The 15,309-nt window shown below is 40.9% G+C and overlaps 1 protein-coding gene across 2 annotated transcripts in view; it reads left to right on the top strand.

Annotated features, from left to right (window-relative positions):
- The window catches only part of Stim2 (stromal interaction molecule 2), a 121,929-nt gene that overhangs the window by 95,090 nt on the left and 11,530 nt on the right, over window positions 1-15,309 (top strand). For both annotated transcript variants that reach the window (XM_036200909.1, XM_036200910.1), the window contains exons 4-7: window positions 5,700-5,811; window positions 6,742-6,857; window positions 9,906-10,083; window positions 10,700-10,877. In XM_036200909.1, the coding sequence (XP_036056802.1) occupies window positions 5,700-5,811; window positions 6,742-6,857; window positions 9,906-10,083; window positions 10,700-10,877 (584 nt within the window). The remainder of the gene's footprint in view (window positions 1-5,699; window positions 5,812-6,741; window positions 6,858-9,905; window positions 10,084-10,699; window positions 10,878-15,309) is intronic.

The following is a 15,309-nucleotide window of genomic DNA, read 5'->3' as shown; positions in this document are numbered from 1 at the left end:
AATTCAGGGGCAGAGGTCTCTGCCAGCTAGAGCATTTCCTCCAGTTCTAACCTAGCCGTAGTCTGGTTGTGTCCCTATGCATTGTTCATGTCTTTCTTAGAGGGCTATTTCAGTCGGGGCTATAGTGGCCTCTGTTGATGAATGTATCCACCCCCTCCCTATCTCTTAATTCTCATGTCTTGAACCCTACTGCTTTCAAAAAGCTTTTGCTTCGTAGGCCTAGTTTTCATCTTTTTCATGTGCTGTTCCAAAATAGCTCCGTTACGGTAGGACTGGCAAGTAGAGAGTAGGAGGGGACGGAAGCAACACAGTTTTGTATTTTTTTTCAAACCGAGGAACTACAGAAATTGTTCTGTTAGCAAAAAAGACTTGTTTTTAATTTCCAGATGTCTGCCCTTCCACATCTTATATCAGAGCTCCACCTTTCCTGAAGCTCTGCTTCTGCTTACCGCTCGTTTTCCTACCACTCTTGCTCTTCAGAGCCCTCACCAAGTGTGGTGTTGCAGGCCTCGAATCCCAGCACTCAGGAGGCAGAGGCATGCTCTGTGAGTATGAGGTCAGCCTGGTCTACATAGTAAGTTCCAGGACAGAAACACTGTGTCGGCCCCCCCCCCCCCCCCCCCCCCACACACACACACACACACACACACACACAACAAAAAAAAAAAAAAAAAAAGGAAAAGAAGGCCTACTGGCTCTTTGAAATATTATTTTCAGGTTGTTGGAGTGTTTCTTCTCATGTACAGGCAGAGCTTTATTATGAAAAATTCACCTAGCTCTCCTGAGCTTTCATATTACTGCCTCCAATTTCAGTAGCCCCATGTATACCTGATATTCCGTGGACACCCACAAGTCTACTGAGGCAACTACTTATAGTAGATTCCTTGTTGATCACATTTTACACTTGTTTGCTATTAGCATTAAGTTTCTAAGAAAAAGTATCTCAAATGTTAGTTGTGCCAGGTGTTTTTCTTTTAGATCACCAACCAGCTCTCATGTCAGGACACAGAGACCTTCTAGTTTTGAATGTTTGGCCTAGCTTAGGCATGTTTCTGGCTAGCTCTTTTAAGTTAACTTGTTTCTCTTTACCTTTTGCCTCGGGGCTTATTAGCTTTCTTACTCCTGTGCATCTTACTTTCAGTACTTCTCCATGTCTGCCTGGCTTCTTGCCCCAGGCATTTCTCTTGTCCTCTCCTCCTTCTCTTGTTCTTCTTTTTTGAGCCTAGATTTCTCCTCCTATTTATTCTCTCCGCCTCCTAGCCCCACCTATCCTTTCTCTGCCTAGCTATTGGCTATTCAGCTCTTTATAAGGCCAATCAGGTGCCTTAGGCAGGCAAGGCGAAACAAATTTAACACATCTTTTCATAATTAAACAAATGCATCATAAACAAAAGTAACATAGCTTTACACAGTTAAAGTAATATTCTGCGGCATAAACAACTGTAACACTTCTTTACATAGTTAGAATAATAGTCTACAACAGTTGTGACCGTATGTGTGATCATTTGGCCAGGTGTCTCTTTATAGAATTTAGAGATAACAGCTACATTTCACTGTAGTTATAGGGGACCAATGAAAATGGATATGTAGGAGCATATTAAAACAAAATCCCTTACTTAAAGGAATGGCATTTTAGTAAAAGAATACATTCCTGGGCTGACGAGTGGGCTCAGTAGGTAAAGGGAATTGCTGCCAAGTCTGAGTTCGATTCCTGAAACCCACCGGTAGGAGATAACTGACTCTTGAAAATTGTTCCTCACCTCTACACCTAAAACACACACATGCACACGTACTCGCACATGTGTACACACACACACACACACACACACACACACCATAAATAGTGCAAACCACTTTAGTTGTTGTTGTTGTTTTTAAAGAGTAAGCTCCTGTTGTCTTCGACTCCTCATCCAGGGAGCAAGTTGGTTGAGGACAGTTGCATGTGTGTGGTTGGCTCGTGGTGGACCGTGTACAGACGGTGAAAGAACAAAGGAGGGCGGCTGTCGTGTGGAAACGGGCGATGGCAGAATGTCTGGGGAAGGCGGTCCTCATCCGAGTCAAGAGGAAGGACAAGGAAAAAAGGAAAGCTGTAAGGAGTGGAGGAGCGGAGGGGTACAGGGACACACAGCACACTAAAAAGCTGCCGATCATGAGGGTCATAGGGAAGCTGCAGCACAGTGGTCTGCAACCTCCTGTGGCCATTTACTGATTTCTTACACCTAATTTAGAGTTGCAGTTACCTTGAGGAAAGTAGGCTCAGCATGGGAATAAAAGTGCTCACTTCAGAGTTGCTGCAGTGTCCGTGTGAAATACCATTCATCAACTTGTGTGTAGTAAATAGTTAACGTTAGCAGCAGTTTTTATTGGTGCCCTGGCCATTTTTGGAATTCGTTTTCCCTGTCGCCATTCTGTAATGAGGTGTTCTCCGTTGACTGTTTAGTTTGCGGAGCTTCAGACAGCGGCCCCTCTTGGTATAGTGGAGCCGTGAAGACAGGATTGCAAAGATGGCTCAGCCCTGTCACTAGTCTGTCTGCTCACTTAAAACTGAAGCCGTGTTGAAGAGCCCACAGTGATGGCACCGTGACTGCTGAACAGCACAGCTGACAGAAGTCTCTGCCCGTCCCCCAGGTCTCTTGATTAGTGTTGGAACTATTTGTAACCTGTAGTGGGTAGCCATCCCAGCATTGGCCTGGAAGTTTCAACCCCCATTGAGGCTTCAGTAATGATCACGCCCACAAAGGCGGGGCAGAGGAAGGAGCGGAGGACCAAGGAGCAGGAGGAGGTGGTCTCTTGGTTCCGGGACGCGGGACACTAGAGGTGGACCGAGCAGAGTTCTTCAGAGAATACCGCTGGACTACCCTATACCTTTGCCTGCAACCTACCCCTTCATTTGTAAGTTACCCCACAAAATAAACCTCCCTTTTAACTACGTGGAGTGGCCTTAATAATTTCACCAATAGTAACCACCACCAAAACGATCAACCTATATATAGCACTTGCCACAGTTTTGAGCAAAAAAACTTTGTTAGCAATTCCAAACTGAATTGATAAGTACCTTTTAAAAAATGTGTGTCTTTCCCTGCCTGCCCTCTGGTGTAGGTGCAGCTCAGCTGTGCAGCCTATAGAAGCTCAGTTACAGGTGGGAGGAAGAGATGGGGTAGCCTCAGATAGCTCAGTTACAGGTGGGCAGAAGGGATGGGGTAGCCTCAGATAGCTCAGTTACAGGTAGGCAGAAGGGATGAGGTGGCCTCAAATGGCTCAGTTATGGGTGGGTAGAAGGGGTCGGGTAGTCTGAGATAGCTTAGTTACAGATGGGAAGAAGGGATGGGGTAGCCTCAGATAGCTCTTTGACACTGAGGATTTCTTATGCAAACAAGCCTTTGTTAATTTCCTCATTGAAACATGAATAGATTTTATAGTACTTACCCTTTAAATCTGATCTTCATTTATTATGTAGCACCCAACAAATAATTTGTGCATGAATGCTTAGTATAGAGTGGTCAGCAAGGAACTTACTCATCCTCTAGTGGAATAAGCAGATATTGAAAGAATTCCCTTTCTTCTAGATAATTGTAATTAATTTAATTCTGTTGGGAAGAAAAGTTCAGAATGATTTACAAAGAGTTGAAGTTTTAGCTAAGAAAGGAAGGCTAAATGAAATATAGGAGAAGATAAAACAGCTAAGAATGAGTTGTCCTGAGGACTGAAAGACAGGTAGTCTTTGGAGCAGAGGATACTAATACAAAACCCAAGTCCTGGTCATGAGGAGAAAAGAAAAGTATTTGCAAGGCAACTTAAGGAACCAGATAGCAAGTGGAAAGTGAGTTTTCTCCCTCGAGTAACTCTGTCTTGTGTTAGGTTGTGTTGTTTTGAAGATACATTCAAAAGGAAACATTTGTATTACAAACATAGCTACTTTAGAACCACCACAACTGTCTATTGAGGTGAAATAGTATTAGGACTGGGCAGTTTCATCCCCTTTTTATTTGATTTTCTTCCTTTGAATCTGGCCTCCTTGGAACTGGGGCAGTATTTGATGTGCTGGATCGCGTAGATCGAGTCTTCTGCTGTTGAAAAATGAAAAGCCAGAGAGAATCCTCTCCTGTTTCCCTGGCTTAGAGTTTGTGTGGGTGTGTGCAGTGCAGCTGTGCTGTGGGTTCTTGGCAGTCAGATGGTGCAGTTCTCCATGCAGTCATCCCAGAAGGAAGAAGCCTTGTGTAAAAAGCTTGCTTTGACTGGATTAGATTCAGCAGGAGGCATCCAGGCTCCTGGCTGGTAGCCTCGTTTGTTTGGCTCCGTGGATCCAGCAGCCTCAGGCCCATATACAGGCATTATGGCAGCGCTATCAAAAAGAGAACATGAGAAACAGCTTTGTCTCAGTATAAAATTGCCACTTAGCACATAGTTTTAAAATAAAGCTTTTATTAGTTAATTATGATTTGTTCAAGCTTTTCTCTTTAAAGATCACATATTGAAAAAGGCAGACTGTGAAAACAGTGCATGCAAATGTGAATTCAGAATTTTCTCTGCTTTGTTAGAATGCTCTTTTCCTAGATCCCTGTGTGCAGCAGCGGATTCACAGCACTGTGTTCAGTGCTTCCTTGTCTTCTGTAGCCCCGTCCGCCCTCTTGAGCGGTCTAGAAACACTGTTTGCCTAAACCCTCAGTTTACATGTGGACTGTATGCAACTCCTTTTCCAAGACTCACTCACAGCCTTCCCTTGGAGAAACTCATTGTAGCCCATTGAACATTGTGAGCGGACAAAGCCCCTGGCTTGATGCTCAGGGTTCTTTGTAGCTTAGAACCCTCTTTATAGCTTTGCTCTTAGTTGTTAACTTTCAAAGTAGTACAGAGCAAGAGTCTGAGCTTAGTTTACCTGTGTTCAAATCCCGTCTTTCCTAATAGGGTTCCCCTCTGACTTCTGCCTATTTCTCACAAAACAAAAACAAAACAACATCAAAACCCAGAAGGATTATCCATTCTTGAAAACTTGAATGTTAGCATTCCTCCCTGGTTGGGGTATTTTTAATTCAGATCTTCAGAATTCTATGGGTTTTTATTTTAGGTTTAGTTGACATAGTCAACTCAGAGCGCTTATTTTCCTATCTTCTCTGTGTGAGATTTTTCCCTTCCCCCACTTTCCTTAATGACTCACATGATTTAAACTCCCCCCCCCTCCTTTCTTTATCTCTAAGTTACCCCCCTGAGTCGTTGCCTGAGGCACTTAACTTCCACAGGGACAGACATATCCCTCACCTTGTTCACTACCTTCCATTGTGATGCTTAGGCTGGACCTGGCTCTCTAAGGGTATTTCATGGTATTATGTGCATTGATGGGCTAGGCGAAATGTCAGTCAAATCTATATCTGGTCAGTTATCTACACCCAGGGACATGGATTATTTCTTCCTTTAAAAACTCTGTATTAATGCTTATTTGAGAATTAGTTTTGCTTCTAGTTGTCTTAGTTGTTTTCATGTGTTTCTTCTGTCTTAGATTCTATGTCTTTAGGAAAAGCAAGTGTGAGTCTCATTATTTTAGCTTACTATAGAGTGCTAGATACTATTTTAGTACTATTTATTGAATTTAATTTAAAATTTAATCTCCCATCTTTGCTTCCTCTGAAATTCTATAGCTGTGTGTAGGTTTTTAATTCTGAGAGTGGTGTGCTTTAAAACATATCTTCTTTTCTGTCTTGCAGTTCATAATTGGACCCTTGAGGATACCCTGCAGTGGTTGATAGAATTTGTTGAACTCCCGCAATATGAGAAGAATTTTAGGGATAATAATGTGAAGGGAACAACACTTCCCAGGTCAGTAGTTACCCAGAGGGCTTTTCCATGCATTGAGAAGTATATTTGAGGTGATGCCACTTTTTAATTCTGAACCTGCATGATAATTCTGGGCCTGATGGTATAAAGGAAATACTATAAATATATCTGTTTTAACAGTTTCATCTGTTTTCTTATTATAGTTTTATTCTTTGTGCGTGCATAAATAGTATGTATATATGTTTGTGGCATGAGTGTGGGTCCATGTAGATGACCCAAGAGCATATATGGAAATTAGAGGACAACCTCAGCTGGTGATCTGTATCTTCCTCCTTCTTGAGACAGGGCCTCTTGTTACTAGTGTTTGTACATACCAGATTAGCTGGCCCCCAAGCTTCTGAGTATTCTCTTGCCTCTATCTCCTAACTCACTCAAGAACTGTATATTACATGAATCCCTCCACCCCTCAACCTACCCAAGAAGGCTTTTTACCTTCCATTTAGGTTTTTTAGTATGCGTTGTTCGTTTTAAGCAGTTAAACACTAAGAACGTGGTAAGAACATTTTCAGCCACTGCTAACTAAAAGCTCCTAAAAGTAAGAACTGTTTTTAACATTTGCTAAAAATGTTTAGTAAGTCCTGTAACTATTTTACTTTTCTTTGTGAAAATGCTGTCATTAGTTGATTATTATAAAACACTTTCAGTTTTATAAATTTCTCAGAGCAAGTTATAATAGAAAGTAACTTTAGAAAACCGTAGCTCATCAATATAGCAAGACAATTATTAGCCCAAGTAAGGCTTTCAGTAGCTAAGTTTTATGAAAGGGTTTCTGAAGTAGTGTGTTTGAAAACAGATGAGTTCTCAACAGTGATCACCAGTATGTGAAGTAGTAAATATATTGCTTATGTATTGAAATTTATATATTAGAAATACTTTGTCTATTACATATGAACTTTTTTTTTCTATGTACAGGATAGCAGTTCATGAAACTTCATTTATGATTTCCCAGTTGAAAATCAGTGACCGGAGTCACAGACAGAAACTTCAACTCAAAGCACTAGATGTGGTTTTGTTTGGGCCTCTGACACGTTAGTATCTCTTTCATTCAGTGTGATTTAGTAGTGTAGTCTGCCCATCCCCATGTTGTTGAAGAAAAGAGACTGGAGAGGCGCAGACCACCAAGAAGAGCCACTTGCTAACCATGAAGGAAATATGGCTTATAGGACGAGCTTCTCTGCCACAAAAATGTGAATTTCCAAAAGTAGTTACTAATGTAAAAAGCTATGAAACTGGCTGGGTGATAATTGGGATTTCTAGATTTAAAATGTTGGGTTATTGTGACTGTTGATGTGAATTCAGCTGGATGTTTATCCTTAAGAACCATGGCAGTTGAACTGTTTTGATGGCACCAGCAGTAAGTCCTGACAGTGTCACTAGCCACCAGGAAAAGAACTTTTAAGATACGGACCAGAAGTAAAGATCCCTCAAATCTTTAGAAGGAACACTTAAGTGGACACTGTTAATTGATTGGTTTGAAGATGAATGTGTTATGTCATATTTTTATTAAAAATTTTTAACCTGGACAGGAATACTTTTTTCCCCAGAAGAGAAGTTTATTATGTTTATTTAATATAAAATTTCTGAAAGCTTTTGGAGGAAGTGTTTGAACAGTATATATTTTAGAAGAATTCTGTTTTATTGTTTCAGAATCCTAAAAGGAATGTCAAAATTAATACAGGGAATATGGCTTTTACAGAATAGAGATTAGGTAACTAATGTTATTCTCCCTGGATTCTGGAGTGTATCTGTGATACCGATTGAGGTGGGCTTTTCTGTTGAAGGCTGAAGAGAGTGGTTCAGTGATCACTTGACTTTGATCATGATTCTGTTTTGGCTGGAGCTAAGTGAGCAGTCAGTAAAGCAGTCTGAATTCTTTTGTGAGCTGATGAGCATTAGAAGAGAGGAAGTAGAGCCCTGCTGAAAATGGCTAGGACCCCTGAACTCTGCTCCTTGCCCTAAGTCCTTGACTGAATCCACTAGGTGATTGATTTCTGTGAAGTGGGTTGTTTTTTCCCCCCAATGAGTTGATTAGTGGAAACAGGAATTAGAAATAGAGAATTTTGTCTACCTGCTGTTGGCTGGGAGTGCTTCCTGTATCTGTTTGGGAACAAGGTGCTTCATATCTAGAGAATATGGTATTATCAAATTGTTTTCAAAAAGTATTGTTAAATGTGCATTTCAATAAGCAAACCAGCTAAGAAATTTATGATGTATTACCTTCTAAATATGTTTGTTTTAGAATTACCATTTGACTGAACAAGTACCACAGTGTAATGCCCAGGCTAGATTTCATACAGAAACTAATGTGGTCAAATGAAAAGATGCATGCTAAAGGATGTTTCACTCGACTCTCTAGTGCGTAGTGCTTTGGAATTTGGGACTGATAAATCTGCATATTGTTATTCCTGGAGATTATATTTCAGACAGAGTCAGAGAATAGGGCTCCTGGGTGAAGTGAAGCCTGAGCTGAACCTCTCAGTTGGAAGCAGAAATCTAAGCAATCCCCTTTGAGACTGTAGCCGCCTGCAGTGCATGTTTTGCATGGCAGGTGAGGGTGTGTGCTCTGGAAATATGGAACCCTGAGACTCTCTAGTGTAGAGACAAATGCGCATGCATCCTGGACTTGTTAGCCACTTGAGATTTCCATAGAGTTCATCCACAGGAAGCATGCAGAATGTCTTGTGGCATGAACACTAGTGTCTTAGTTAAGGTTACGATTGCTGTGATGAAACAATATGACCAAAGCAACTTGGGGAGGAGAGGGTCTATTCAGCCTACACTTCCATATCACTGGTCATCACTGAAGGAAGTCAGGACAGGAGCTCAAGCAGGGCAGGAACCTGGAGCCAGGAGCTGATAATCAGGCCATGGAGCAGTGCTGCTTGCTGGCTTGCTCTTCATGGCTTGTTCATCCTGCTTTCTTACAGAACAGGGTCACCAGCCCAGGGATGACCCCACCCACAGTGGACTAGGTCCTCCTACATCAATCACTAATTAAGAAAATGCCCTGCAGACTTGAATACAGCTCGGTCTTGTGGAGGCATTTTCTCAGTTCAGGCTCCCTCCTCTCAGATGACTTAAGCTGGTGTCAAGATGACATAAAACTAGCCAGCACAGGCAGTTTACCACTCTAAATTGTATTTCCTTGGAGCATTAAAACACGACATTGTATTTTATTAGAAACCATGTATATCTCTTCTAATTGGTCCCTGGAAAGTTGGTGTATATTGACAGTCAGGGCTAGGTTACAATGATACTTGAGTAGAGGTTTTTCTGTGTTTTATATTCCTGAAGACAGTAGCCCTGGTACCTTTTGCCTTACATTGCAGTGTTGCATTGGCATCATACCATGGTGGGCTAGGGAAGAAGGTTTCTGTCCTTTCCCTCCTCCTAACTCTGTATCTCAAACACATAGCCATTTGACCCACATTACTAGCTAGCTATGTACACCCAGGACTTCTCAGCTGTGTACACGGTGGAGTAGTGGATAGTGTTTGTTACTAGTAAAGGGTATGGGGGAAGAGGCTTCTTGTCAGTTGTAGGGTGCTGGGGTATTCCTGGCCTCAACTCTTGAGGTATAACCAGCAACTTCCCCCACATGTCGCTGTGGGTTAACAAAATACTGTCATGTCCGTTTGGTGGGTAGCATGTCCCCCAACGTCACAGTCCACTGATGAGCACAGTTTGTTGTATACATGCTTGGGGAAGTGCCTTTTGGTGAATGACTGGCTGTCTAGTTTGTGTCTCATTGTTAGTGACCTGGCCTGACTGAGGAAAATGGAAGCAAGTCATGGCCCTCTGCCGGGCCTTCTCTCAGTAGCATGGCGTGGGAAATGAGGCCTGAGGTGGCCATGTGTGTTTTTCTTGGCCTTTCTGCAGGTCCTGTATATTAGTTAGCATACTGATTGTTGGAAAATAAGCATACTGACTGTTGGAAGAGAGTTTTGACTTTATTAGGCTAGAATTTGTATCTGGGGGATGGAGATGTTCAGTTTTGTTTGCTTTGGATATCTGCTTTTCTGTACATTTACACTTTGTTGCACTCAAAAATTAACTATCTGTTTTCCTCCCCACAGGCCCACCTCATAACTGGATGAAGGATTTTATTCTCACAATTTCCATAGTAATTGGTGTTGGGGGGTGTTGGTTTGCTTATACACAAAATAAGACATCAAAGGAACATGTTGCAAAAATGATGAAAGACCTAGAGAGTCTACAAACTGCAGAGCAAAGTCTCATGGACTTACAAGAGAGGTAACTAAAACATCTCCCTCGGCCTGGGCGTGGTAGCTCAGGTTGGGGATCCTGGAGGCAGAGCTAGGATGATCACTTCAGGGTCCTCTTTGGCTGTATAGCTAGTGACTTCAAGGTCAGCTTGTGCTACGTGAACTTGTCTCAGAAAAACAAAATAAGACAAAATTAACTACTAAAACCAGTCTTAACTCTCATTAGTCACACAAGCAAATATATCTGGTGAAAATGTTACCCGAGAGTATATGTAAACACTTATTTTGGGTTAGTGTTCATGTTGGGTATAAATGCTCATTTCATTTTGTATTTTAGAGAATTACAGCTTGGGAATAAATGTGTAGAAGATCAGAGGAAAGGTAGAATGTAGTTGAATATTTACAATTTTCTGGACAGTATCTTTGCAGAGACCGTTTTCTGTAGTCCTTGTCTTTTGAACTCAAAATAACAAAAAATAGCCAATTATTAGGTTGCCAGGTATTTGTGCTAATTTAAGATGAATAGAAATACTATTAAATTCTGATTTTAAAAAGTATGATGTTGTTTGAAACAATATTTGTTTTTCATAAAAGTGAAATTCTGGATACTTGAGGAATTTTTAAAAAATGTATTGTTCTCTAAGACTTGAAAAGGCACAGGAAGAGAACAGAACTGTTGCTGTAGAAAAGCAAAATCTAGAGCGAAAAATGATGGACGAAATCAACTATGCCAAGGAGGAGGCCTGTCGGCTGAGAGAGCTGAGGGAAGGTGCAGAGTGTGAGCTGAGCAGACGCCAGTATGCAGAGCAGGAGCTGGAGCAGGTATCACTCCTAAGAAAGGGTTCCTATTGCTACTCAGGGGGCAGGCCCAGTGTTTTCTTTTGTTTGTCCCATCTTCTGTGTCTGCATTTATTTTCATTGTATACTGTTCCTCAGCTAAGAAAACGTTTTCAGCATTGATGACTTCATATTTAAAAATAACAAAGTGGTAACGGAAAGGTAAAGTTGCCCACATGTTTCTTCTTCCATGCAACATATGTCATGCTAGGTTTGTTGCCTAGAGTTCACTTGAGGTGTTTGTTGGTATCTGCAGCAAGTTTGAGTTTCAAATGTCACCTAGTAAGAGAAAGGACATCTGGTTTGGGGCTTCTGTAAATCCAAAGGCTGCAGATGTTAAGGATTTCTATTAGTTGTTCCTTTGAAACCTGTTAGAACATAATCTTCTAAAATCTTCCAAGTTATCTACAAAGATGTCCTTCCCGATGTCTGCTTCCTCCACCCAGCTACTCAAAATAGGATGGTGTAGGCTTTCAGACATTTCACAATGCTTTGGAGAAGAGAGGATTGTAGAAGAATCTCACGGCATACATGTGTGTCAATTTTCTGTTCCTGCAGTGTGCTACTTTGAATGTAATTGGCTCCCATAAGCTCATAGTGAATGGCACTATTAGGAGGTGTGACTTTGTTGGGGGAAGTATGTCACTGTGGGGGTGGACTTTGAGGTCTCCTGTGTTCAGGCTACGCCCAGTTCACTGTCTGTTGCCTGTGGATCCAATTGTAGAATTCTCAGCTACTTCTCCAACACCATGACCCGCTGTGATGATAATGGACTAAACCTCTGAAACTGTAAGCTAGGTCCAATGAAATGTTTTCCTTTATAAGAGTTGCTGTGGTCTTGGTGTCTCTTCACAGCAATAGAAACCCTCAGACATGCAGAGACAAATTACTCCAAGCTTGGTGGCATAAATAAATGTAGATTCATCATCATTCTGTAATGTCTGCAGGGCCTTATTCTAGTGGAGCCTGTATGGGAAGATCTGTTTCCTTTTCCATTCTGGAAGCTGCCTGTATTTCTTGTTCTGTGGCCCTTCTTTCATCTTCAGAATACATTCTGAGAAGCTCTGTGTCCATAATGCCATCTCATTTTTCTGACTTGGCCATTTATTGACTAAAAAACTGAGAAGCAAAATGAGGATTGGGAGACTTGTTCAGAATTAGTCAATCACCAATCAGGGACACGAATCTAAGTATTCTGCCTCTCTCTTTGTTACGTTTATGTGCTGCTGCCTCTCAGTTGATGTCAAGTAAAAGATCAGAATAATGTGCTAGGTTTTAGTCAAGTCTATGGGCAAGTGTACATTGAACATAACTGTTTTCTTCTAAGATGCCCTCTTAGAGAATTTGACTAACTGAACTCTGGCTTTTTTTTTTTTTTTTTTTTTTTTTGCCATTGACTACATATCTTTCATGAAAAAAATATTTTCAATCTCTTTCCCTTTGACTTAAGTTCATTAAGTTTGTGTCTGGTTAATTTTGGTATGTGATGTTTTTATTTATTTGCACGTTTTTTTGTATAATGAAGTTTATTAAAATATACTTTTAAAACTATTAAATTGACTCTTCATCATATTTTGTAGTTGTGCCCAGCTTCCTGGCAAACCTTTTCTGTACAGGATATAGGAAAGAGTCAAGCAGTTAACAGTAAAGGCCTAGCTGAAATTTACTGTGTCCAAGAACTGGGTATGCCTTGCAGGTTCTTGTGAGAGCTCCTGGCCTGATCCCACCAAGATGTCTGACTTGTTTGAGAACTACTAAAAGCTTGTTAGCTAATTGTCTAACTGTGCCTGTAGGAAAGCACTAATCATAGTTGTCCTTCTTATGAGCATCCTTATTACTCTCAGCAGCAGGTGTCATTACGGCACTCTCATGTATGATGTATTTTGTTACCTCCCTCCCCAGTTACCCTCTTCTGTTCCTCTCCTGCTGATCACTTCTTCCATCTACTCTTTCTGCTTTCATGCCTTCTTACTTACTTATTTTCATGACCCCATGAGTTTTATTCTTTTCTTTCTAGAGTCCTTGATGAGGGAGGGAGGATTTACAGAAGTATGGGCGTACTAGTTGCCACTAAAGAAAATGTCTCTCTTTTCCTGAATGAACATTAACTGCATTAATAATAGTGTTTGACAAGTGACTGCCTGTCTCTCTCTCTCTCTGGTTTTGGCCCAGGGAGCTTTGCATGCCTCTGTAGACCCGAAGGTCACTACAATATAATGTACCAGTTGTGCCAGTATAAGCATAATCCTCGTGTCATCCTGAGTTAAAGGTGACTTAACGGAGAGCAGCAGGTCTTTGAGGAAGAACTGCCCAACATGATCATATCGATCAGAAACACCACCTTACGAGTATTCAGTGTATAGAGCGCTTGTTTGTGCTGTCAGTTGCTTGCTCTGAATACTAACCCTGTGCTGTGCTGCAAAGAGAAGGTTATAATAGGGAGGTTGAGTAACTGCCGCCTTGTGTTAACACAGCTGTTATTCAGCCAAGGCAAGGTTTTGTGTGTCCTATTCCAAATCTGTGTTTTCCTGTACTGCTGTTTAACACTTCATTTACTGAAGTAATTAAACTGGGAAATTAATGTAGGTATAGCCATATGTTACCCTATAATTCCATGTAGTTTGAAACGTACTTTTTTCCTAGTGGAGATAACTTCAGAAATGATCATATGGTATTATTTTCCTTAAATGAAGACTTTTGCCTAACTAATATTACCACTCTATATTTTTTTGTGATTAAAATGGTTTTCACATCATGATTTTGCTCTTCAAGATCTCATGTTACCAGTCTAAGTCTCAGAGAGTGAGCCTCAGAAGTGTGGATCTTGCCAGAAGCCTCATGGGCTTATAGAGTCAAATTAGGTCTAGAAGCCAGGTTTGAGGTGTGTGGGCTGTTTATTTCTGACTGTTTCTACTTGTTGCTATTTTATTTTTAATGTGCCAGAGTTATATTAATAGTTTTCAGGTATATAATTTATTTGTAAAAGCTACTAGCTAATTTGACTTTGACCATCCTCATGGATAACAGCATATCTCAAAATAAGGGTTAAGATTTCATCAAGTAACAAAGTCATGAACAATAACTGTTGAATAGTTATTAATATGTGATGGTCATAAATTTCACAGGTTTGAGGCATATTTAACAGTTAATTTAAGGGTTGCTCAGCCTCAATTTATGCCCAAAATATGTAGTTTCAGTACAAAATAATTGAACTATTTTAAGAGAAATAAATGTATGGAAAAATCTTTAGAATTCTAAAGAACAAGGGAAATGTGTTGAGGTTCTGTGTTTAGTAGCCTGCACATTTAATAACACTGGATTCTTAGTTTCAAAGTCTTGTGAGAGGAAAGGCTTGCTGCGTTCTGTAGGGACGCGTGTTGCAGGGTCTGGTCTCGAGTTCTTTCTTCCTGAGAGATTAGCAGGGACGCCACAGAGCTTAGCCGCTTTCTAATTCAATTCACATTGCCCCATATATGTTACACAGTGAATTATGCCAGGAGAGTGTTGCCTAAGAAGTTGCTTGTACTGAAAAGCCTTCCTTTTTTAAGTTCCAGGTTCCAACGCTTTCACTTTTTTCTTTTTTGAAGATTTATGGACTGTGTGTCCTATTGTGATTTCTTTTTAATTTTGGAGTTTTAAAATATTTTCCACACTGTCCAACAGCTGTTCTACTTCTTTATCAAAAGTTTGTGTAGTCCTTTTCTTCGTTTATTCTGGCAAACAGAAAAGTTATTTAAATAAGTTGGGTTTGTTCAGGTCAAACAGTCCTCTGCACTTCAGTTTAGGAATGGAGTGTCAGTTCCTTAGTTAGCTTATGAGAGCAATGGCTCTACAGTTAGGGGTCGGGCCCCAGAAGCACGTGCTGCACAGTGCACCCATGGCCTTGGGTGCACCCATGGGAAGGCTGTGGGTTACACACACCAATCCCACCATGTGTCACCTCATATCTTCTAGTTCGTACCCTGGCGTGTATTTTAAGTAAGTTGTTCTAAGAACAGATTTTCTGTTCCTACTTTGTTAGTTAGGCTTTTCTTTAGATATTTTTTCTTTAGCATTTTTATTACACTTAACATATCAGACATTTTATTTTGTTGTTGTTTAATTTGATGGCCCCTTAATTGGCATGTGGAAGAAATACTTCATACTTACAGCGAAGGCAATGCATAGTTTCTCACAGGGAAAATCAAGTCTATTCTTGACTAGGACTGATTTTCTTGAAAGTTACACAGTCAGTCATGCTCCGTGTCTGCTTGCTGTCTGCTGTATGAGGAGCAGTGGATGGGACAGAAAGGGTGGGACAGACTGGCCAAGAGAAGCACCAGGGCAGCAGGCAGCAGCGGGGTCTCAGTCCCCTCGGTTTCAGGCATTGTTTCGTATCCTAGGTGACAAAAAAATGCGTTGTGGAAAGTGTGGTCAG

The sequence above is a fragment of the Onychomys torridus genome, chromosome 10 (assembly GCF_903995425.1).
Source record: "Onychomys torridus chromosome 10, mOncTor1.1, whole genome shotgun sequence".
NCBI lineage: Eukaryota > Metazoa > Chordata > Mammalia > Rodentia > Cricetidae > Onychomys > Onychomys torridus.
This window is presented reverse-complemented; position numbering and strand designations above follow the sequence as displayed.